This window comes from Thermobia domestica, chromosome 18, assembly GCF_964235325.1.
Source record: "Thermobia domestica chromosome 18, izTheDome1.hap1.1, whole genome shotgun sequence".
Lineage (NCBI taxonomy): Eukaryota > Metazoa > Arthropoda > Insecta > Zygentoma > Lepismatidae > Thermobia > Thermobia domestica.
The window spans coordinates 117,666,018-117,691,944 of NC_137471.1; the positions used below are offsets into that span (position 1 = coordinate 117,666,018).

The 25,927-nt window shown below is 34.0% G+C and overlaps 1 protein-coding gene across 1 annotated transcript in view; it reads left to right on the plus strand.

The window, feature by feature from the left end:
* The window catches only part of LOC145675222 (trypsin-like), a 61,370-nt gene that overhangs the window by 19,029 nt on the left and 16,414 nt on the right, over positions 1 to 25,927 (plus strand). Inside the window, exon 2 of the mRNA XM_081745603.1 lies at positions 18,139 to 18,252. Coding sequence (XP_081601729.1) covers positions 18,139 to 18,252 — 114 coding nt within the window. The remainder of the gene's footprint in view (positions 1 to 18,138; positions 18,253 to 25,927) is intronic.

The window sequence follows — 25,927 nt, forward strand, 5'->3', positions numbered from 1 at the left end:
CTGATTAACGTGAAATGCGAACCACATGAGCTCCCGCCGGACGAAAACAAAGACCTTTGGAATTGACAATTGTTTGGACATTCCAGTCGAACCTACCTAATATTAACAACGTTTCTACGATAATTTCGTAACATTGTATTATTTCTTTTGTTGATTAGCTTGGTTAGGCTTATTTAAACACTTTCTTCTTTGCACCGACGTGTCACATCTCTTGGATGAAGATACACTAGCTCTCACTGGAAATCTAATCCAGAACCAATGCACTTGAACCATTTGATCACAACAAGGCACATTTCAAAAGAAGTTTCGATTTTGTTCGGAAAATTGTGATTAGGTGTAACATTTAAAAATATATTTAAGAAAGGGTACGGAGTAAACGCACTGTACTTTCTCGCTCGAATATTTTACACTGACTTATGTTAGGCTGCAACTGTTATTGATACATTTATTTGGGAAATTGCGAATAAAATAATGTTTTGGAAAACTTTGCTAGAAGAAACTTCAGGCCCAAAAGTAAAGTACCCATTGGTCATAGTTATTTCCGTTAGAAATAACTTGATCCATATATTAGAATTATAAAGGATATAATTGTATGTGAACTATAAGCAAAAGCGTCTGAGTAATTTCTGAGAAAATTATGCAAAAAGTCACCCCCAAGAATAAATTATCGATTGTGGATCTTTTCAGTATAAACGAGCTATGCTATATTGTTAGTGTTTTCATAAAACATTTATTTATGAAATACGAACACAATCGCCTGAATCGTTCTTGAGAAAATCGCAGGGTAAAACTTACTGTCAAAAGTAATATACCATTTCTAGATTTTCCGGATGAGGGAATTATACCATATAGCTAGGTTATTTATGTAATACGTATTTATAAAATATGAACAACAAACATCTCCTGAGTTGTTTTTAGGAAGGTCATCGGCAAAAGCTTACCCCCAAAGGTAAACTCTTCTATCTGTAATTTTGACAGTATATCGAGTAATTTTTAAGCAAATCGTCGGGAAAAATTTCACTGTCAAAGTAAACTATTTCTTTTGGATTTTTCTTTTCGGAACAAGCGAGTTATACCATATTGTAAGATTATTACAGAAAATATTTTTACTGAAATTAGAACAAATTTCAGTAAAAATAGAAATTTCAGTAATAACTGAGACAATTGTCCAAAAAAATCAACCCTTGAGAAAACCACTTCTTCTGTATGTTATCGGAATAAACTATTTATGCTCTATGTTAGTTTATTAATGAAATATTTCTTTACGAAATATGAACAAAATTGCCTGAGGCGTTAATGGGAAAGCCATCGGGGGAAAGCTCACCCTAAGATTAAGCTACTCCTTCCAACGAGTTGACATATTGTTAGGTAATTAATGATACGTTTATTTATGAAATGTGGTTGAGAAAATTGTGCAAAAAGAACGCATACCATACAGTAAATTACACCATATATATTTTTTCAGAAAAATTATTCATATGTGGTGGAGATTTGTTAATAAAATATATATTTATCAAAAGTAAATAAAATAGTCACAGCTTTTTTTTATTTGAGAAAATTGAATTATTTTAAATTTTAATCCTTCAGTAAATTAACCTTGGTTTTAGGTGTCGAAGGACATAAAATTCGAAAGATATTATGTTACTAAAACGTTATGTCTAGAATTCGGTGCAGATACATTGAACAGTATGGCCTCTATTTGAGTGCGTGTAAAAGCGTGACGAACCGAGAGACAAATAGATGGACAGACATCGAAAAATCATTTTTTTTCGCTATGTAGGAGCCATGTAACTTGAATTTATTGAAATCTGGTATTCGGTTTTTATAACTATCACCACACATTCTTTTTACGTCGCTCGAATGTGAAAACGAATAGGCCTACACCGACACGTAATGTGATAATTTGTAATCCCAAAAATTTAATTTGTTATATTTAATGTGTGGTTACTCTAAAAAAAAAAAAAAGCTTATGCATGTTACATCATTTTATTATCAGTTTTTCACGCTACTGTATAATTCGGTACGATTATAGTTAATATTCATGGCATTTGTTTAAAGAAAGCACTCTTTATTTTTTTTTCACACAGACTTGCATTTGTTGCACTTGTGGATATGAAACAAAAGGAGAGAGAGAGAGAGTCAATACTTTAAAAATAAACACACACACAGAAACACTAGAACAGTTTTTTTCTTCATGACAACGAGCTATCGCTGTGACTGTGTTCCTCACGCTGTGTGTAAAGCTGCAGGTTGCTCTTGTTTTGTTTTTTCCTATTCCTGACTCACAGACACTCGCAGTGAGTTGAAGCTGTGTAAAAACGGAGAGGGAACGGTTAAGCATACCATACCATAAACTAAAAACAATCGCTATTAGTAATAAATAGTAAGCTAATTCTGAATAAATACGTCATCAGAAAAACAAAAAGTTATTTCATTATTATATTATTTCGTTTCTTATTAACATAAAAATTATATACTTTCTACAATGTTTTGTAAAGAAAAAAAAATGAACCGGACCGGATGGGATTCGATCTGGTGTCAAAACAGTATAAGAATTACTAGTCCGTCACTCTACCCACTTGCCCACACAGATTTTCTTTCGTTGCCTATCTTTTTCTTAAGAAATAAATGCTCATGGCTATAGAGCATGTCACTTCCAAACTTAAGACAACAGTTTTTCTCTTTGTTTATATTTTCCGTATAACAGCTTGCTTACAGAAGCTAATTTATATTTGGCAGACAATTTACACCCTAGATTTAAGCCAATAAATGCAATATTTTGCTCCAATTTCCAATTCCTTGATTCAGCTGTTCTCCTACTAATCTTGTTATTCCCTCTGCAATCGTGCTGTGCTACTCCAAAAATTCCCTCGAAAACATTATTGCCAGTATACACAAAACCGAACATAATTTTGTTTTTTGCTTATATTTTTATTATTTTATTATATTTTTTGGAAATATCTCCTTAGATGGATTGCTTTCTATTATCTCCACGTACTAATAACTGAATTTTACCAATAAACATATGGAAAATGGAATAATTGCGAAAAATTGTGAGTTACAGTATACGCGCAATATTTTTTGCGCATGGGAGTACATATGTATTGCTTCCTATCTTTCTCCTTACGTTATTTCATTTTTTTAAACAAAGGTAATAAAGTAATAATAATTTTACTTCTTTGAAGTTTTCAGTACGAGAATATATAGAGAAGGAAACTCTCAGAATGTTAGAATAATCGGAGGTCGCCCTGCCACGAAAGGACAATTCACCTATCATGTAAGTATAAGTCAATATATTTAGTAGGGATTGCCAAATTTTCCGTAATTGGAAATTTCACTTCTAGGATTGATTCCGAATTCCGGATGTTTTTGAAATCGGAATTTTTCGAAATCCGGAATTTTTCCGATTTTACTTTTTGGAATCCGGAAAGTGAAAGTCCCAGAATTGGCCATCCGTAATATTAAGACATTATTTTTGTGGGCTTTCATATTTCCCAAATACTTGAAATATAATTTGAAAATAACGAGCACTACCTTTTTCAAATATTAAATACGTTTCGTGGCTGCAACAACTAAGTTAGTTTTTTTTTTTTTAAATTTGGATTATAGTGAATCGGATTCAAGTGTAGCGTTCCTTTCAGCATTCATGCTAAATGAAACATGAACCTACAGTTTAATGTGGGATCTACATAATACAAGCATTTACAGTGAATCGAAATCCAGCTTCTCTCGTAAAAGCTTATACATTTACCATCTAGACACAAAGTTTATCTAAATCTAAAGAATGTACGTGTTGAAATAGCAAGTGAAAGGAGTAACACATTTAACTTAATAATTAACACAATTACATAAAGATGTATAAAATGACTTTCAAAGCAATTACACAGTTATATAAAGAGAAGTAAGAAGTGTTTAATAGTCACATATCAACATAAAGCAACATAATGAAAGGTTTTCCAATAATTCATTCATAGCAATTTGTTGTTGAAAATGAACAACTATTATCTACAAAAATTAACTTTGGAAAATTGTAAGATATACAGACAGCCACTCAATTTATGATTTCTAAAAATCATTAATATTCGTGATAGTGACACTTGAATTGAAAATGGTGTATTAAATTTTAAACAAAGCTATATGTGCATAACTGAATAATTGATTGAGTGATTATGCTCTAGTAGAGGAGTCAGCATCAAGGCTATTTGTCCCATTACAATACAATAAATTTCCGACATATACTTTACATTAAATATTCATAGTAAAACTATCAAAATATATTTCAAACCAAAGTACTACGAATTAGAATATTAGGACACAAAACTGCACAGCGATTAATCATATCGTAAAGCCCCCCAAAACAATGAAGTATATGACAGGAAAATAGTTTAAAAGTAGCACTATTAATAACACATAAATCGGAAAATATAATGGGAAATCCCCACAGTTCGTAAGCCATTTCAATTTACCAAGTAAAACAGAGAAAGTAATCACTAAATAACACATTATCCTCCAATATCTGACTATGACTCTCAGACATATCTAAACGTTCTCTTATGTCGGAGTATCTGAGCATTCTACATGAATGTGAAAAATATTCAGTTGGACGACACAGTCTTCACAATACGGATGATTAACGCAACGAGATAAACAAGAGTTCGTTATTAATAGACGAGAAGGTAGATAAGCATGGGAGTTTATATAATTTCATCACGGCAGCTAGTATGCGAGGTCTGTCAATTGCGTGACAGTGTGATTATTTTTTCTAGGGATGCATATTGTCATTTGCCTGGTGCCAAGCTGCTTGTGAGTAGGAGTGCATCCATTATACGAAATAGTTACGGAGAACTTCGAATGGAATAGAGTTCTCCAGTGCAAAACCTGACAATGCAGTAGACCCTATTATTGGCTACTGTGTCAACACGCTCATTTTCGACATGTCCTGTTACGCATGAGATAATGACGGCAGTGTCCTATTGCTCTAGCTAATCGAATATCAGAAGAATGTCTTGCACCAGGCATGTTTGCGGAAGACAAGCTCATGGGTTTTAAAAACATCTTGTGAGACATAGCAGATAGCCACACAGAGGCAAATTTCAAGTGCATGGTCGATACAAGATAAACTGATGTTTACAAGATTTTGCTTTGATCCGCTGTACGGATTGTATAAAAAGGGTGTATATTTCAAGTAACGCTCTAAATTATTGCTCAAACTCGTGGATAATGTTTTGCTGCCTTGTGGATGATGATAACCGAAGGTCGAGCCTTGGTAAAGGCAACAAATATGTTGGAAGAGAACAAACATGCATCAAACGAAGAGACGATCACAGAAATTGTCTGTATTGAAACTCTCGTCACCACTGAGAACGAAAGCTGCAATCACGGTAAGAAGTACTACTTACATCGCCTGCATAGTTCAGAAGAATTCTCTGAACAACGAAAGGCTAATGATGGTTCGTTTGATTCAACAAAAGTCTACATAGTAACTAGACGAAACACCTTGTGAAATACAATTTTATGATTCTCCAACAGACGGGAAAAGACTTGAATAAATCATACAACCATAGTCTAACGTGGAGTGAAATAAGGTACTCCATGTGCGCAAAAATGTATATGACCAGCAACTCATATACAGTGGGTAAAGATTCAAAGCAAGAGAGAATGCTTAATATATTAATGTGTGATCCTCACGTTAAGGAACTTATCAATATTCAAAACCAAAACTAGGACTGTTTGAAAAGGAAATTGAAAAGAATTCCCATAAAACAAGTCCGATCAACAAACACGCACTTGTCACTGGTTACAGAAATGGAGACATTGAGTTTTGTAATCATGAAATCTAAGCTTTGTTTCGTTCGACTTAGAAAAAAAATTGATTAAACGTAAGCTTAAGCGTGTAACCAATACTGCCAATATATATGGAACCACAGTAAGTGACTAGTTTTTCAACATACAGTACGTCACAATCATTAGACTGCAAGTGTGGCAGCAACAAGAAACATAGTCATACTAATGACGCTGCCTCTGATACATTAAAATCACTCTGAGAGATTAGAAATCAGATACATCCAAAAACAAAGTTTGTCAAGGAAATTATCTACATCTTAACCCTCCTTCGCAGCGTGCTTAACTGTAACATTAAACCACGCGCGCGGAGGCTCACGCCGCAATATGTATTTATCTTCTTTTTAATGTGTAATTTGTTTTCAAGCGATTTTAAATTGCCAAATCTAAGTCAGGTGGAGTAATAAAATATTAAACCTCTTCAAAGGAGTTTATACTATAAAATATACGTTGGCAATGGTCAAAACATTTTAAAATAAAATATTCAACAACTTAAAATCGCTTCAAAACAAAATACACATTAAAAGAAGATAAATACATATTGCGGAGTGAGAATCCGCGCGCGTGGCTTGATGTTACAATTAAGCACACGTGCGTCATTTTCATCAGCCGATTGCTCACATTCAGAATTGTGATTGCTTTCTTGGACTACGTCTAAATCACAATCATCTCAAGCTCCTATTTCACCTTCTAATATACGCAGTATCCGTTCTTGTTCTTTTTCGTCCATATTTGTGTACACCGCACACAGAGGCAAATTCCTCAACTTTGAAAACACTGAAGCACCCGTGCGGTGCGACACTCCGCAACGAAACTGTTTACTCAGACCAAACTACCTGCACACTGCTGATCAAATTCAGTGTAGCCCGTGTTCGCGTGATTGTGAAGGGGGAAGCTACACGACAGGTAACACCTGGCGGTGGCCAATCAAATTAAGAAAAAGAAAATGTCTCCATTAGCAGAGTGTGACTCCGCGGCACGTGCTACGGATGGTTAATTCACTTATATTGTTGTTTTAAATTCCGTAACACTGCGTAGTGTCAGAAACGTTTTTCTATATTAAAGAAAGCTATAATATGCACACAACTGAAGAGAACTTCTTGAATCTGACTTTCAATAATAGCAAGCTTGTCAGTAGTGGAATGAAACACCGAAAGCTTCAGTGAAATTAGCTCTTTACGGATTTTGACTTCAAATATCACAGCAATCACTTCTTTACGATGTCTTCTAAGAACAATAATGTGTAAGAGCATTAGGTCTATAGATGCTGACATTCGTTGTCGCTTTAGCTATTTTTAAGATCAGAAATACCTGAGCCTCATTGGGTTGAGTGTAGAAAGACCACTGTTTCCAGATTCCATTAAATGTCGGCAATGATGTGAGCTAAGTAGCTGGGGAGACATTGATCGAATTATTGTAAAATGTATTGACCAAACTCTAGAGCAGGATTTGAAGACTGACAAACAGGAGAATCCGATTCGAGGGTACGTTGTACTCCTACGAACTACCAATAAGAAACATTAAATAGTTTGAAATTACAAATTTGAAAGCAATTAAACTTAAACAATTATATGGAAAGTATGATATTTACAAATATGTATGTTTTATTTTTATATCTATAAATTAAAAATGCATGTGGTCACATGAACATGCCGAGGAAATCTAGTTAGTTCCCAATATATCATCTGACTACAACCTCACCGAGGGATCTGCGTTGTGCTAGCATTGTCAAGAAGAATGAGGGGAGTAATATACCACTTTCCCCATCGGCAATACATATGATCTCGGAGTAATAAACGAATAGTATCAAGCACAATATAAAACATGTAACAATTATAATGGTGTGCTATTTTAAATCTTTCTATTAAAGATATTATTAACACATTTTTGAGGTGTTAATACAAAATATAAGCAAAATATTGTCCTCACACAATAGGATGAAAAGTGAGCATAGCCTTGTCAGAAAGAAACTACCGATTTTCATTCTGTACCACACGTCTCAATTCACTTGCGAGTCGGATAATGATGTACTTGACTTAAAGAACATGTGAGAACATGCACATCAAATTAAAATATATGAATAAAAAGTCAAGCCGATCTCTCAGTTCCATATCCTTCCTCTGCTATGATAACGGTCCACAACAAGAAGGAAGTTTGCGTAAGTGAAGTTGATGAATAACACGTTTATGTTATGTACCGTCAGCTTTCTTATAAACTACTTAATTGTCTTAAATAATGGGGTGATTAAAGTGCTATAATAAATTTATAAATTTACTGTATCATTAACTCTTTTAGTAACATTTAAAATATACTTAACTAATTTCTTTCATTTATAAATGTAGTACAAGTGTAACAGCAACATCAAGCTCCACTTACTAATCCGTTACATGATGTTCCACAAATTTCAGTGGAATAAAAGTTTTAGAGAGTGGACGTGTTTGCGTTATGAGAGTAAATATATCACTAATCACGAACTTAATTTTAAAAGAATGCCATACACAAAATCAAAATATACGGCCACAGACAAGATATTTGTTTTGAGTGACATGGTTTAAAAATGAACAAATACACATTGTTTCACAAGGTAGGCCTACATTTTAAAAACATGTAGTATTATGTATGACTTAAAAATGTTTAGTCAAGTTTCCGTGCATTAAAGTACTCCAAGAGTTGTTCAAACAATTGTTTAAATTTTGATAAGGTAAGTTTGAATGTTGAAATTAATATTTCACTTCGTCATTTTATTGAAACGTTCTTCTTTCAGGTATCTTTACATGACGGTAATAGGAACCAGTGTGGTGGAGCTGTTATTAACGAACGATTTATATTAACTGCCAGTCATTGTCTTCAGTAAGTTTTCTAGAAAGTAATACACCAATGTCGTATATGATAAATACATATCTTTTAACGTATATTCAATTTTATTCCTGTCTGCAATATCTATATTGCATTTATGCCAGTCAATAATTAACTACTTCTATTTCTTTTAGTACAAAACTTGATTTAATAGATAAGTGCAATTGTATATATGTATGAAAAAGAAGGATTTATGACTGACCGATCAACGCTTAAAACAATTTGTTTAAACTATATATTTGCCATGTACGCAGTACATACGACTTTGATGTGAAGTCATATTTAGGAACATTTTTTAATTTGACAAGGAATGTGGATGTGGGTCGCAATTTTCATAATAAGATGTGCATATCACGGAATTCCTTAACGTCCGTGATGTTCCTTAACGTGTTATAGTCATTAAATTTCATATTTTGAATTTTCATTTTAAGTATTTTAAACTTGGGTTTCAAGTATTTTTAAAATATTTGACGTAGAAATAAGATAAAAGTAAGAAGAAAATATTTTTCTGAGATAGATTTATAAAAATTGATGTGTTTATAGCTCGGAAATCCTTTAAGTATGAAACATGAAATTTTATTATTTGGATTTTCACCCAAAGTTATTTAATATGTGTTTCAAAGTCTTTGTATGTTCTACCTGGAGTGGAATTTAAAATATGTGGGGTTATTTTACAATTTCTCTGTTCACAAGAGGTCAATTTCGTATTGGGTTTCGAGCTCCGAATCTGTAGGTTTGTTTAATTGCCTTCTGCGTTCGCAACTCAATATGTGTCATCATTGGCTTTGCTTGTATATATTTAGAAGTTGCAACAATCGTCGCTTACGCCATTGCTAAATAAAAAGTGTTGTGTCGCTTTCAGTTTCCACAGCAAGGAGAACAGCTTCTGTAATCCATTTTTATGATCTGAAAGTGCAACAGGAGCTAAAATACTACTACTATAGACGATAAAATGTTCTCTTTTTTCGGCAAAGTGTATGCCAATGAGTTAAATAGTTGAGAGTCAATCAAATAATCTTGAAAGGCAAGAAAAGATACAACCGCTTTTATACTTTTCAACCTATTGGTATTGTCTGTTTCATAAGTAAATGCATGATTTCCGCGGGATAGTATATTTTGCCCTTACTATAAGGATGAAATCGGTACACATTCCTTGCTACCACCTCGCGATTTAATTAAATGTTTTAAAGGTTTTGAAAGCTCAATCCCTAACCAAATCGATAACTGCATGATCTCTCTTTCCAGTTCATACAAAACACTGTAGAAATACCATAAAACTTAACAAAAAGAAAAAACGTCATCTCAGAGCGTAAAGCTTACGGTTATCACCATGTATTTATGGAGTAGAGGTCTTCTGTATCTTGTTCATTGGATCCGTGCAGAATTTTCATTTCCGCGACCCGCGTTCGAATCTTCGTCCTACTTTTTTATTTTTAGTTTTCCACTGGTCAGGTAGAATTCCAGTAAAAAGAAACATATGGTTACAGTTTAAGGTGCGATTTGATATTCTGCAAATATTTATGTATGTATTTATTTATTGTCAAGTCAACAAGATAAAGTAGAAGTTTACAAGCGTAAAATTGTTCTACATTTGACTATTAATAAAAACTATAAATAACTTTAGAGCTCAACAATAAATTGAATTCTCTTCAATTGTAGTCCAAAATTAGCTATGGACAAGGAGATGGATTTCAGTTGATTTGCGTGTGGTCAGCACATTGGCTTCCATCATCTTTATTTCTGGAACTAAATATAACTAATTTTACTTTTCTTTTATATATAAAATAGTCACCTTTAGCTCTTAACGAAACAGAGAGCATAGAACAAAATATCACTATAGCATTGCATTTTGTTATATAAAGAAATGAAAAGTGATTCATTTATACTTGAAAATGTCGGAGGTAATATGACAAATGTTATATACAATTGTATAATAGAATTAAGGAATGGCTTATAATAAAATAAACGGCAATGAAATGCAGGGTGTTTGAAGTTAGCAAAAATATTTGCCCTTATATGCTGAAATACAAGTTTCTTGAATAGATAGGAAAACTTCACCTAGAAATATACATCATGAATTTGACTCTCGATAGAATCTGAAATATACTAAGAACTTTAAACCTTGAAGAACGCAACACAAATTTTAAGTCCCATGGTATTGTCGTTACAAACTGACTAAACTAACGATAAATATAGGAAGCAGTTCACTAAATCAGCTTATGTTTTCCACATTTTTAAAATATAAATTAACGTATGTAACGCCGGATTTTTATTCAGAAGATATTTTTTCCTTTACATGTATTTCAGGGAGAACATGTAACGTCAACTTTTCATTAGCAAACATAGCAACTGATCAACTTGAATAATGCAAAAATAGCCAACTTTGCTTGCTAGAACCTTTTTTTGGTGGAAGTTCCTACATAATTTTTTAAGTGTTTGAATACTTCGGAAACGTTTGCAGAATGCATGTTATTATACATATCTGCTTGTCCTGTTTGGCACGAAAAAACTTTATTATGAAGAAATGGTCTGCAGAGTTGTTTCTAGAATGTGTTATTAGTTGTAGTATTTGATTTGATTTTAGCATCCCATTCAGCATCAATGCTTTATAAGACATGGACTTACAGCTTAACGTGGAATCCGAAATACATGAGACTCCGTCGAGAATCGAACTCCGTTTTTAGAAAAAAGTATCTTACCACAGTCAGTTCTTATCCGTTTGTGTTGGAACAGATATTATTATACTAATATTTGGAAGCAGTGATGAAACTGGTTAAGAATTTCGTGACCTCAAACTAGTCACACTCGTATGACTGGAACAGCCCTGTTGATGACAAAACGTCGTCCTACACACGGAGAATTGATATGACACTACCCCTGCTTTCTGGTGGTCTAGTGGCTAGCATGTGCTTCTTTGGTTCTTGTAGTCTAGTGTTTGATTCCCGTTAAGGGTCAATTAAAATTTTACCTTAACTAGAATTTACTTTCATTTATCATCTATCCCCTTTAGCCTAAAGGAATTAAACATTGAGAAAAATATATGGGAAAATGTTAAAGACTACACGTGAAAAATGTCTGCTGTATGTTTTGTAACTTATTGACAAAATAATAGAAAGACAGGAAAGAAAATCTCTTGAGAACTGAAACTGAACAATGTTTTAGCATTCATGTTTAATTTGCTACTTGCGTGACATACTAAATTCAATTTAATATAAATACTGCACAAAATTTGCTACTTGACTGTTGATAGCATGAAGAATGATAGGTATTTTTAAACATTAAGCATTACACCTGATTTTTATATCACTTAATAACTGAAATAAATAACAAGACACTAACAATACTATTAATCTCTATCCACATTGTATACAAATGAAATCATATCATAAGAAAAAATGGCTGAACCGTTTGAAATGAATTTTATTATCATAGTTAACATCTACCTCGGACTTAATTGTAGTCACGCCATTTTTATTATATTGCTTTTCGTAACAGAGGAGAGGGGGTTAAAAATGTATGGCAATTAGAATATTCTAGGTTTTTGAGATGAATCTTCATATATATATATATATATATATATATATATATATATATATATATATATATATATATAGAAACCTTATTTAAACGAGTGTGCACGTGTCCGACCGTGTTTAGAACTTTAGGTATTAAGTGAAGAATTGGGGTAATTTGTGTGATTTTTGAACAATATTTGAGAATGATAATATCGAGGTTGTACCTTGTCATCATAGCAAAACGGACGCAGCCCTTGAAATTATCTTTTGAATATAAGGTCTACTGTATTTAGTATTTGGTCCAGTCGGCTTTCTATAATTCATTAACGCATATATCATATCAGGAAGTGATTAACATAAACACCTTATTTTCAAATATGTGAACCCATCTTCCCCTTCCTTAAAAATCCCCTTTTGATTGGAAAAGTGGACACGCTCTAAATACACTGTCAGTATATAAAAGTGACATTGTGATTGTCTGTCCGATCATCACGACAAATCGAATTAACTGCTTGAAATGAATTTTTGAATACATTTAGTACTTGAAAGAAAATGATTAGCTGACGTCTACTGTAAACTACACAAACATATGATGAATTAATATTTTACTCGAGAGTACAAAGTCTACTGTATTGGTTAACGGAAAAAACAACAAAAAACTTAAGCAGGGATCTAACACAGAACCATTTGCACGTGAGTCGTAGATCTTCTAACTCTGCATGCCGTCACTTGATAACTTTACGCTTCGTCTCATACATGCGTCGAGTAGGAAAAGGATGGCAACGAAGCTTATTTACCAAAGTGTGCTTTCCCTTGTTAGTTAACTCTCGCCGGGCTTTTTTCATGTTACTTTCATATAATACATGTTCTAAGCGATGAAAGGAGTATTAAAAATATAAACAAAGAGAATTTCTGACGAATCTCTTATCATACAAGAAGAAGATGAAACTCGGCATTTGAACTCCTCCTCCCAAATCTGTGACCACGTGGTGCATCGTTTACGGAATTTCAACTCTAGCAAAGAGAGCAAGGCAACTGCTACAATTTCCCGTTTTGTGTTCATAAACTGACCAAAGTGTGTAAGTATTTTAGCTGTTTAAAATAAATCTAGAAAATATTTAGCAGTCGGATTCACTTGGATTTTTTCATTTCACTTCGATTGATATGCTATTCTATTGGCAAAGAGGTTTGAATATTTCGCAAATAATATTTCCATAAACTTATTCTTCTTGTTCGAAGAATGAGCGCTTAAAATGGTTCGTGTCTGACACGAAGTTTCCTCCAACCTATATTTTTAAACGGATTGTGTATTCTAGTTTTTGATTTTTAAAAATATATTTTCAGGTCTTTTGAACCCATGTTAGACACCTAGACAGCGGCGCAAATCTGTTTTCAACATTGGGGGGATGGGAACGGGTAAGACCGTTCACATATTTTTTTAAAGCGAAGTTCAAAAAATTTATGAAGTTGAAAAACAATGCTATGGAGGTCAAAGAGAAGAGAATTTTCTTCAACGTTTTGGGGCAGGCAGATTTGAGGTTTATTCTGGGGGATATCAATTTCATCTTACATTCCTTTCTGTCAATCGGACGCAAAATATCACTTTTCTGCCCAAAAAACGCACTTCAAATCGGATTGTTGGGGCAACAGTCCCCTTCAGTTCCAAGATTGGAGAGGACATGTTCCTCTCATTCTCCGAGAATTTGCTGCAGTTAACCTAGAAGCACAATTCTAGTAAGCTAATAATCAAGTTTAATTATGGGTCACAATAGGTCAGCGAGCTACCAATTTTTATACGCAGATATGTGACTTTAATCTATTTTGGCATATGTGGAAATTGCTCCCTGCTTGGCTTGTGGATTAATAGAGACTTTTCCCAGTTCGCAAAACAATCATCTTTCATGAAGCTGATAGTTCTAAGACTGGTCAGTTGGTTCATTGGGAGTGTAACATCCCTTTCAGCACCAAGACTATGTGAAATGTTTCTACAACTGAAGTTGGGATCTTTAAATACATGAACTCTCATCAGAACTCAATCTCTTGACAGGGTTGATTCCATAAATGTTACATTCTTTTCATTTTCATGTGAGTATTCCGCAATAGAAAATTAACCTTCCAGAATACATACTGTCATTCCACTCGGTATGAACACTAGTTTATTAATCATATTCTCATTTAATATTGGACATGATTTCTTTTCTTCAACATTGAAACATCTAATATTAAAAACAAAATGTACTAATAGTATATTCTTTTCTTCTCTTTATGTTTTCACACAGATCAATATTTCATTGATAACATTGTGTTTTAAAAGAAGGTGTGTTCAGTTCACAGTTAAGACAGAGATAAGACAGCCACTTGAAAGCGCTCCTGGTTATATTGCTTTGCTCTTCTGCCTAGTGGTTTGCTGTTCTGCCCTCAGGTTATATTGCATCAACCTGCTACTTTCATTTCAATTAATTGTATATTTAGTTTCGGATGTAAGCTTATTTTTAAATTTTATTAATAGGAAGAAATCTAGAACATCGCTACTTTTCATCTATGTAGGATTATACTTGCAGACATATATTGTTAACTTAGACAAGAATAAGAAAAATCTAACAGAATGACACCATATTTAGAACTCCGAAACTACAAGTAATGGGTGTTCCTTCGACAAAAAGAATAAAATACTACAAGTAATGGTTATTCCTTTGACGAAAATAAAAAGGCATTTGACCAAGATGACGAACATGGATCAGCTGATTGGTAGGATAGAACGTTACCCAATAAAGCACACACTCACGTGCTTTTTTTCTTGCTATACACTTTAAACATTCAGCATATGATTTTAGTTTCTGTCGTCTTACCGTATAAAAGTTCCTCTGCTTTCCCTGCTTATCACATTATTCGTGTTATTTGTTGTGTAAATTGCATTTGAAAACGTAATATGTCTTATTCTTATACCAGGATCCACAGTTTTGAAAGTTTTTAAGATCAATTATATTAAGCGAACTGATTTTCTTATAGTTTCCACCGTTTAAAAAAGGAAAACATATTATAAAGTGGAGAACATGCATTTACTTATGAGACAGACAATACATACTTCACCGTGGTGAAACATAATCCCTATATTACGCTGAAGATCTTCTATAGATTTTAGTTCGTTCTATACTTTCACACTATAGAAAAAAGGTTACGGAGCAGTATTCTTCTTGTGATGTTAACGAACAATCGTGCCGTAACGTTTACTTCGAAACTGCGCAAGACGAACTTAAGTATTAACGTTAATGCCTATCACTAACGAAGGCAATGCTGCGCACAAAATCTTATGAGCGCACAAAACCGTATATCCTATCTACATATGACTATTACAAGAGTACACACACTTATTGACTTACGATTGTAGTTTCAATGGAAAATATATATTGAAATATTTAAGTTAGAAAAACTCCTGCAAAATCATACCACGTAAAATGACAACCAACTTGTAATTATCTTTAACAGAACATTTTAGAAATTTTGTTGTTGCCTATTCAAAATTTAAATAAATTGCTTTCGGTGGTGTGAAACATTTAGTTTTACATACTGCAAAGCTGTGACGAAGAAAGAAAATAGGAAGTACGTACGTTTAATTTTTATTTGACGGTAATGCTATTTCTTGTTTACAAATTGACGATAATGAACATTGTATCTCCTTTTAGAAAATTATAATCACATTTTTAACTTTTGTTTAATAGAATATAAACAGAGATAATAATATAAGGGAGTGTGGAACCAACAGTATCAAAGTGGTTAATTATATGAAGAATATTCTTACGCATTAACAAAAGCTTGCAAATGTATTAAGATTGAAATAAAATTGAAGCACATGTACGAGAAAAACATTAACAATGAACGAAAATAACTGTAGTAGGAAAAAATAATAATGTTCTTAATGAATAATTATAATTAATACACAAAATCTTCCCAATTAGAGGATGATGGAAGTTTGAAAGTAGCGCACCAGCACTAGTATCAAGAGTATTTCTTATTGCCCTTTTTATCAACTGGAACTGGAGGTTCCAAAATGTGTTCACTCGAAAGTATGTATCACAATTTGTAGAAAATTAGAAACATATCAAACATATGTTCTAAATGATGAATTATTCGGGACAATAAGTGACTTGCTATTTGTAACAAAATACATTCGCTGTGTACAAATTTTCCTATTTGCTAGATTAAGTGTTGAATTAGATTTTCATCAATTAATATTTCAGTGAGAATACCTTAACATGGAAAGTAATTGCGGGAGCTACAACATTTGAAGAGGAAGGTCAAAAACGAAATATTCAGAAATATTACATACATCCAAACTATACATTCACCAACATCATATATCCAGTTCATGATATTGCTCTCGTAGAGGTATGTATTATATACGTTTAGGAATATATAAAATTGATTTTAAACAGTCATTGTGAGTATCTAAAGAAATATATTCTCATTCACTAAACAAGCTTTGAAGTCAATGCAAAATTAAAATCTACTGTATACATTGAAAGAAAAGTTCTATGCATCAGAATCAAATAAGAATCAAGTATGTAGAACGAAATTTACTACTATGCTCGGTAATATTGTTTGGTTGGTATAATTGTACTTGAGCATCCATTTCAGCGTTGCTGCCAGATAAGATGTGAACCTACAGCTTAATAGGGAATATGTAACATTTGTTTTCTTCATGTGGATAACAAAGTAGGCTGCAGTAATGCTAATATTGAAATAGCTACAAAATAATATAGCAATTTAAAATCATTAGGTAAAGTAGAAAGTATTAATCATGCTGTGAACGTTATATTCCTTGTTTTTTTTAATAAAGAAGATGCAATGCGCACGTGACTCTACAAATATTTGACATGGTATACCTATACAGGTTTGTCGAAAATATAACTTGTATTATCTTGGCGTAGTGGCGCGGAATCACATCTCGGATAATGACCGACGGTCAGAGCCAGTCATACTATTTCCTATACTTCTTCAATATTATTTATAAATTGAGACTCAGCTTACGTAGAACATGTGAAGAATAAGCGTGGAATTTTGGTAGTATATGAGGATGACTTGGTTACGATGGAAGATGGGGGTTCGCGAAGTAACCTTCTAAAGACAATGAGGAAGGATTTTATGTCACGAACACGCAAGGATAAATTCAAGCTTTATTTAATAAAGTAATGGTACCTTATTGCTTCTCTTTGCTACAGTGGCAGCTGTGTATCCTACAATATATTACAACCGCCACTAAAATAATGCACTTTGCAGTTCTTCTTGTCCAGGCGGAAACAAGTCCCACCGCTAAATAACTCTGAGATCCAGTGTACTTGCTGCTGCTATATTTCTCTATAACACCGAACAAGTACTCAGTGATGGACAAATGTAAAGGAAATAGAGGAAGAAATATTGGAGTTTAAAACTTTTAGAATCAAATGTGCAGTATCCATGCAATCACACTGACTTTGAATGCGAATTCGTGCGATTTGGACCATCTATCTATGAAATTTCCCACAATGAATGTCACCTGTAAACTATTGTCACGACACTGCCAACACAAGAGAATTGGCTAAAGCGTCACACAACATTTTGAATACTACGTAAGTATTGAACCATACTGCAAGCTACTTATCAACCAATAGCCCTCTATGTTATTCAGCTACTATGATATAAAATAAACTGCTATCAAAAGGAATATAGTTTGCTTAGTAAATGTAGCCACATAAATTACAACCAGTCCACCATTTACGATGGACAGTCATAAGGAAAATTCCTAATAACACATGTAAACATACTGTTCAGAGATTCATATTCTGTGATGCGAATTCCTTAGGAACCGGAGGACGCATGGTGATTATAAGTGTGTTTTGATCAGTGTAAACGTAGATAGAACATTTTACAACGTGTATTTATTTTTCAGCTCAGTGAACCACTTGTACTTGACGAAAATGTTAAGCCAATTAAACTTCCATCACGAGAAGAATCAATAGATGACAACACGCTCGTGACAGTAACAGGATTTGGACAAACTGAGGTATGGAGATCCAATATTTTATAACTGTTACTCTAGATATTTAAATTTGAATTTCGTTATTGTTTTAAGAATAGATGTTTGTGACCTCATTCGTTTTAACAAATCTTTGTGTATTTAATTCATGCATGTAATTTAAAATTTTATTATTTATAATATGTTGCAATAAATTCGGATTCCTAAATTACTTTTAGATAAGAAACTGTATACCAACATTTTTTTTTAATTATGAATGAACTGAACTTCACTCATACGTTTAGCGATTTTACGAAAACTTACATACGTTTCCTATTTTTAGATTAAATAGTTTGTTTTTAATTCTAATATTTAATTTGTTGTTATTTTCCATTGGTTAAATTTAATTTGTATTTTGTATTAGTTACGTGCAAAGGCTCTAACCATTTTCGATGTGCATACCAAATGCAAAAACACCAAGTGTGTTTCACCTTCGGCTTTCTACCTAGGTATATCATCAGTATGATCAATGACATTTCACCACCATTTCATCACACGCTGACAACACTTCGCAGGTTTGGAGTTGAAGAACTCACGTATGGCTATTTTTATAGCCTTCACATCATTAAGAGTATCCCAATGAAGTAAATTTTCAAAATATGAAAATGATGATAGTCTATAGTGGGTTAGCTAGGGTGAGAGACCGAGTTGGGAAAATCTTCCAACCAAAGCGCATTAATTTCTGACCTGTCATTGCAGCAGTATGTGGCTTACCGTTATCAAGTTGAATGATAATCGCTTCGTGGTTGACAAAACCTGCTCGCTTTTCCCACAATGACTCCTCCAGCCTGTCTGGCAGTTAACAGTACAAGTCGAATTACTGATTTGATTGGGACCCATAATAGTTTTAATGTACATGCCTCAATAGAAGATAAGAATGACGTTATAATAGAGTTTTTACGAAGAAGTAGAACGGGCATTTGACTAATTCCCGCCATACCATATAAAAATTCTCTTAGGGAAATTTTAATGTGAAGGTAGGATGATTGGATATTTTCAAACTTATTAGAGGCAATGATAGTGTGCATAAGGAAAATAATGATAACGTCGTTACACTTGCGAACTTTACAATATCTCAAAGCTTTTCGGAAAGAACAGAAAATTCCCACATCGCGACATTCATGAATACACTTATATCCCTCCTATGGAAAAACACATAATCAAATTGAACAATTTTAGTAAATAGAAGAAGACAATCTTGCATAATTGATGTTCGCTGTTGAAAGGAACTGACTGTACTACTGATAACTACCTGATAGCAGCAATAATAAGAGAGAGATTATCGTTGAATAAAGGTAACATTCAACATCTTAAAACGGAGAGGTTGAATTGAAAGTTAGAGGAGAGACAGAAGAGAGGCCAATACCTAATTGAAGTGTCGAACAGATTCTCAGTTTTAGAAAGTTAGGAGTGCTTGGGTTGAAGCTAGGGATACTATTACAATTTTAGCAAACGAAAAATTGGGGGACGCGAAAATACATAGAAACAAATCATGGTTCAATGATTAATACTAAACTAGCAGAAAAAACTGACAAAATTGTGTTGCTACAAAATCCGAACGATATAAGAGCAGAAAATTTTGTTGACATCACGTGGGAAATCCACAAAACGTTTAGGAAAAAAACTATTTTCTGAATGCTAAAATTAACGAACTTGAAAATTATACTAAAAGAAAAGCATTCGTCACATCTGTAAGGGCACTTATATATTAAAGGACTTAATAGCCCCGTACTTATATATTAAAGAAAGTCGATGGATTAATTCTCACTGATAGAGAGAGTATCTTAAGTAGATAGAAAGATTTCTTTGACGATTTACTTAACACGCAGCCAAAAAACTAATGGTCGTGGAGAAAAGGAAATACACACAGCAGAACAGTATATTCTAGATGCTAACCGAACAGAAGTAGAAATCGCTGTAAAGAAGTTAAGGGAACATACGTAAATATCAAGGTGTAAACAAAATTCTTGCTGATTAATTTTAACTAAGGGCAGACAATTATGGATCAAGATACAAAAACTCATTCTCCTTATCTGGAACAACGAGGGATTATCAAAAGTGTGGAAAGAATGACCGATTGTTCCAAAATAAAGGAAATGCGACAAAGTCTCATTGTAATAATTATCGAGACATTTCTCTTCTGTTAACATCATATAAAATTCTCTCAAACTTTCTACTAGCAAGATTGACCCCATGGGCAGAAGAAATTATTGGAGATTATCAATATGTATTTAGGCAAGATCGATCAACTATCGATCAGGTATTTACCATTCAACCAACATTGAAAAGAAATGGGAAACCAATAGCGATACATTAATTCTTTACTGATTGTCGAAAAGCCTACTCCTCGGTTAGAAGATAAATTTTGTACAATATTCTTACAAAATTTGGAATACAAAAAATTTAGTTACATATTTAAACTGTGTTTAAAAGCATTAAAAACTGATGTCCAACTAGGAAAACTGTTGCCCGCGTTGAGAATGGCCTGAAACAAGATGAGTTATCGCCATTATTATTCAACTTTGTTTTGGTGTACTCTATAAGGAAAATCAAAGGTTGCAACCACGGCATTGAGCTGAATGGAATTCATCAGGTTATGGATTTTGTTGATGATGAAAATGTGACAAGGGGTAATGGGAGAACAATGTAAAAAAATGCAGAGGTCTTATTATTCGGTTGCAGAGATGTGTGTTTAGAAGCAAATGCAGAAAAAAACATGCAAATTTGCCGGGATAGTAATACTTCAAATTATGAATACGTTCAAATGTTGAATACTACTTTCGACAAAATAGATATCTCTAATGTAAGAGACCAAATAGATTCAATATAAGAGACCAAAATCATATCCACGAAGAAATTAAATGTTGAGTGGAAGCAGAAAATTATTATTGTTATTTAGTTCAAAATCTTTGTTTTCGCGAATTCTGTCGAGGAATTTCAATCTGTTTTTTTGTTCTGTGAAGGTGTCAAACATAGTCACTCACTCTGAGAGCAGATCGCAGACTGAAAATATTTGAAAATAAAATCATGACACGGATATTCGAACCCAAGAAGAAAGGGAATGGGGAATAGTGGAAAGTACTTAACAAAGAACTGGATCACTACCAAACATTGTTAGGGCCATCAAGTCTTCTTCTTCTTCTTCTACTACTACTTCTACTTTTTCTTCTTCTTCTTCTACTACTACTTCTACTTCTTCTTCTTCTTCTACTACTACTTCTTCTTCTTCTTCTTCTTCTTCTTATTATTATTATTATTATTATTATCATTATTAACCCTTTTACGATTCTTGGTAACTTTTGTTACTACTCATTTCAGATAGGATTGCCGTTGTTTATGGTGGCAAAACACAGAACTAAGATGTAAACAGAACGCAGCTAAGACGTGACAGCCCACTCGTGATTCAGTAATCTGCAGTGTTGAAAACTCAGTACGTTTCTGCAGAAAACATGGTACGTTCTTTGTGGAAACAAGCATGGTTTAAGTTAGCGTAGGAGTATATGTATGGGCATGTGAGTGACAAGGATTGTTTGCTTCAACTACTCTCCCTCCCTCTCTCTCTAAGCCTATCTCTATCCATCTATCTATCTCCCGCCCTCTCTCTCCCTCTCTCTCTCTCTCTCTCTCTCTCTATTTCTCTGTCATAGTCACAGAACTCGCAAGCCGAGGCTTGCTGCCAGTGTTCGAATTCACACTTTCGATCCTGGACAATTTCAGCCCTCATTTTCCCCTTGTCCTGGGGTTTTTTGAGAGTTAGAAAAAAATTACTGAAATCTTAATTATGCACATAGAAAGATAAAATTTGGTTTCCTGAAAGAAGAATAACCATTTGTCATGTAGAAACGGATTTAAATGCCTTGTGCACAGGAAGGTGGGTATGATGACGTCATACTTTTAAAGAACATTTTGCTGATATTCTAATAAACGTGTAACGTGGAATAAAATCATTTCTTTTAAACCATACATAAAAATACCCAAATGGAACTAGGTTTAGATAGCGGCATGCTGAATAGGCGCTAAAAATAACATTCTACTCGGGAAGAGTGATGTCTCTCCACAGAGAAAATATAGAGTATTTTTTCAAAGCACCTTCGGGATGCTTCTTTGCAATTTATTGAGATTCGTACCTGTTCATTTCATTTACGATAGCTAGCATCATAGTCAAGAAATAAAGAAAATAAATCAAAGAAAGATAGATAGGGATAGCAGTAAATACTTGGGAGGGATTGAAACCGGAAATTCTGCAAAATTCAGGTTTTTGAGATGGTTACAAATTTTCAGTCCATCCTAATTCTTCATCTGTATTACGAGTCTTTTTCCTTTCTTTACTGGAGGCAAAAGCGATTCTCCCATTCGCTTATCAATAACAAATTTCGTCAGAAAAATAATCTGCTTGTATTTCGTATGCATCAGTGTCCGAATCATTTGTTATCTCAACAATTTCCCCTTTCGACAGGCGAGACGGTTGCGAACGCAATGTACTAGAAAACCTGTAACTCCATTATACGAAAGAACAAAATGCTCACGATAAAACCTCGAAGAAAAGTGATCCTTCCTTCTTTAGCTTAGTGAGAACGAGGAGCAAAATGCATCGCACTTGTTACGAAAAAGAAGAAAACCCAGCTGGTTCCTAAAATTATTTATTTATTTCGTTCTGCATCCAAGATAGGGTTATGACATGTTTTCCTAGACACATGATATAATAAATTTTACACGCCAATAGGAGTCATATAAACAAGAGAAATAAAGTGTGCATAAAACACTGAAACATAAACAAGAAAATAGAGTACACGTCACAATAACTCTTCCTCTAATTTCCTTCTCTTGCCCGAGCGAAAATAAAACAACACGGGACACTATAAGGTGTTGATCAGATATTACAGTTCTCATAAACCACGTGCTTATGTGCAACCACTTGACCTCTGCAGATCATAATATACGAGACCTCACGTTACAGGGTTGTCAGGCTTACGCCTGATTTCCCGGGGCGGATCCAGGACGGACTTGTGGGGGGAGGTTGTAATACTGCTAGTTAGAGCTACTTTTAAGAGCTTCAAACTCTGGGATGGGTTTTATTTATGTATAAAATAAAAAAGTGTCCTCTTCTGGGGGAAGGGCAATTGCCCTGATCGACCCCCTGGATCCGCCCCTGCAAGAGATTGTTGTTTCTTTTGCTAATCTGCAGAAAATTAGCAACAGATCTGATCGTTGGGACATACATTTCACATTAGGAAGTATGCAATGCTTCTGTATGCGAGTTATTTTACTATTTTAGCTTTGTTTACCTGTTCACTTCTTTGAACACTGTCCCTCTGTCTCTTGCTTAGCTAGCACTAAAGCCTAGAGGGGGTTAGGGTCCCGCCGTGGTGTAGTGTATGGAACACCACCTATTAAAGGAGCGACGGGGAATATCGGGAGGATAGGAGCCTACTGGAATATAGACGGGGGTCGTGGGCCCCGGGTAAGGAACAAACTCACGAGAGGGTTGGAGGAATCTCGCCCATTAAAAACTTCATAAAATGTTATTTCTACTTTATTTCCATTTGAGAAGAAACATTCCCCCCACTTCCCCGTCACCTAGGTTGGGACAATTTCGCACCCTAATCCCTGGTCCAGCATACTAACAATAACCAGAAAACAGCAATAAATAAAGACTGAAATATGAAATGTAAGGTTTCACATTTCTGTTTTTAGTATAGATGAAATTATTTGTCGAACGATATGCAATTTGTATTGGGTAAAACTTCAATAATCTTTGGCAGTTCTTTCCAGAGTTCTTTTTTCTTAACTTTTGATTTTTCTACGTGGGATTAGACTTGGATTTATGTGGGGCTTAGCCACCTCTAGAACCCCCTTAGCTACGCCACTAGTGAGGATAAATCCTTCACAATTCTACATTTTCTTACTATGCTGTTCTTACAACAGGATTAACAAAGGGATGCATTAGGATGCCTAAGTGCTTACAGCAGGATTCCTAAAAACCATCAAGACAAATTCTTACAACTTTTTAATTTTTCATGTTTTTAGGAGTATGTTATAAAGTTTCAAAATGTAGCATGTTTCATAACATGTTCCGGACCTTTTGTTGGAACGTGACGCTTTGTTCAGTTCGTTTTCGATATTGTGCGTTAGCAACACTCGCCAATACAGAGACAGGCAGCGCATGACTTAATGTTGACTACATCAGCGCCCCCAAATAAACAACGGCACTCCTGGGTGAAATAGGTAGTACCATGGCGTAGTATCGCGTTTGTTGCTTGTTTAGGTTACATAACAGGTGTTTAAGCCGAGTTTTTTTTATTGGTCAAGTCAAGGATGGACCAATGAACACCCGAGATTCATTTTGGAACCGGATGGTAACTTTTGCGGCAACAAGTGAGGGCCGAATTGCATGACTATTTATCTTTTTTCTTAAGGTAAATTTCAAAAATTGTTCATGCCTTTAGTTTCCAAGACATCAGATAAAAACTTTGTATACGAATTGTGTGTACCTTTATATATTTCTCAATTTTTTTCTGAAATCCTTAAGCAAAACAAGGGCCGGGCCCAAGGGGTGATATTTGCATTTAAAAAATTAGGATTTTACCACATTTTTCCAGTTCAGGTGTATTATATGGACATGTGAGCGGTACCGTTGGAAAGGACCTCTTATGCTTAAGAAAATAATGTTTAAACCGTGACTAGATCAAATAATAATGACGCAGTATTTTTTTTTTTTTTTTAATATGAATATGTATTTATGTAGGCACTAAGTTCTCACTTTCAACAATTTTTCCACCCTTTCTTTTCAAGATACAAGATTAAAAATTTGCACATGTGTTATATACATAACAGCGTATTTTTTAAAAAAGAAAACAGATGCCTATGTGAACCCAGGCCTGGGCTAGAGGGTCGCAAAACTTTCGACCCGGGCTAGAGGGTCGCAAGACTTGTTTTGAAAAAAAAACTCCCGGGTTTACTTGATTTTTCCACTTATAGCGTATAATAGGACAAGTGTTTTTTATCATTCTAAAGCATGCTTTATCCTAAAAAAAAAGGTATGAACCATGGTCCTATTATAAATAGTAAGGAAGCAGTAGCTGTGTGAGTGAAACTCTAAAATTTACCTCAGAAAGTGGAAATCCTAGGTAATTGGCTGGGATAGAAATACTGCAAATTATGAATACGTTCAAATATCAAATACTGCTTTCGACAAAGTGGATACCTTTAATGTTTGGAATCGATATAAGAGACCAAAATCATATCCACGAAGAAATTCAACGTTGACTGAAAGCAGATAATTATTATTGTTATTTAGTTCAAAATCTTTGTCTTCGCGAATTCTGTCGAGGAATTTCAATCTTTCTTGTTCTGTGAAGCTGCCACACATAGTCACTCACTCTGAGGGAAGATCGCATACTGAAAATATTTGAGAATAAAATCATGACAAGAATATTCGATCCCAAGAAGAAAGGGAATGGGGAATAATGGACACTTCATAACTGGACTGGATCAATTATACAATTTACCAAACGTTGTTAGGGTCATCAAGTCTTCTTCTTCTTCTTCTTCTTCTTCTTCTTATTATTATTATTATTATTATTATTATTATTATTATTATTATTATTATTATTATTATTATTATTATTATATAATGAAAGGCCCGAATCATCATACGGATCGA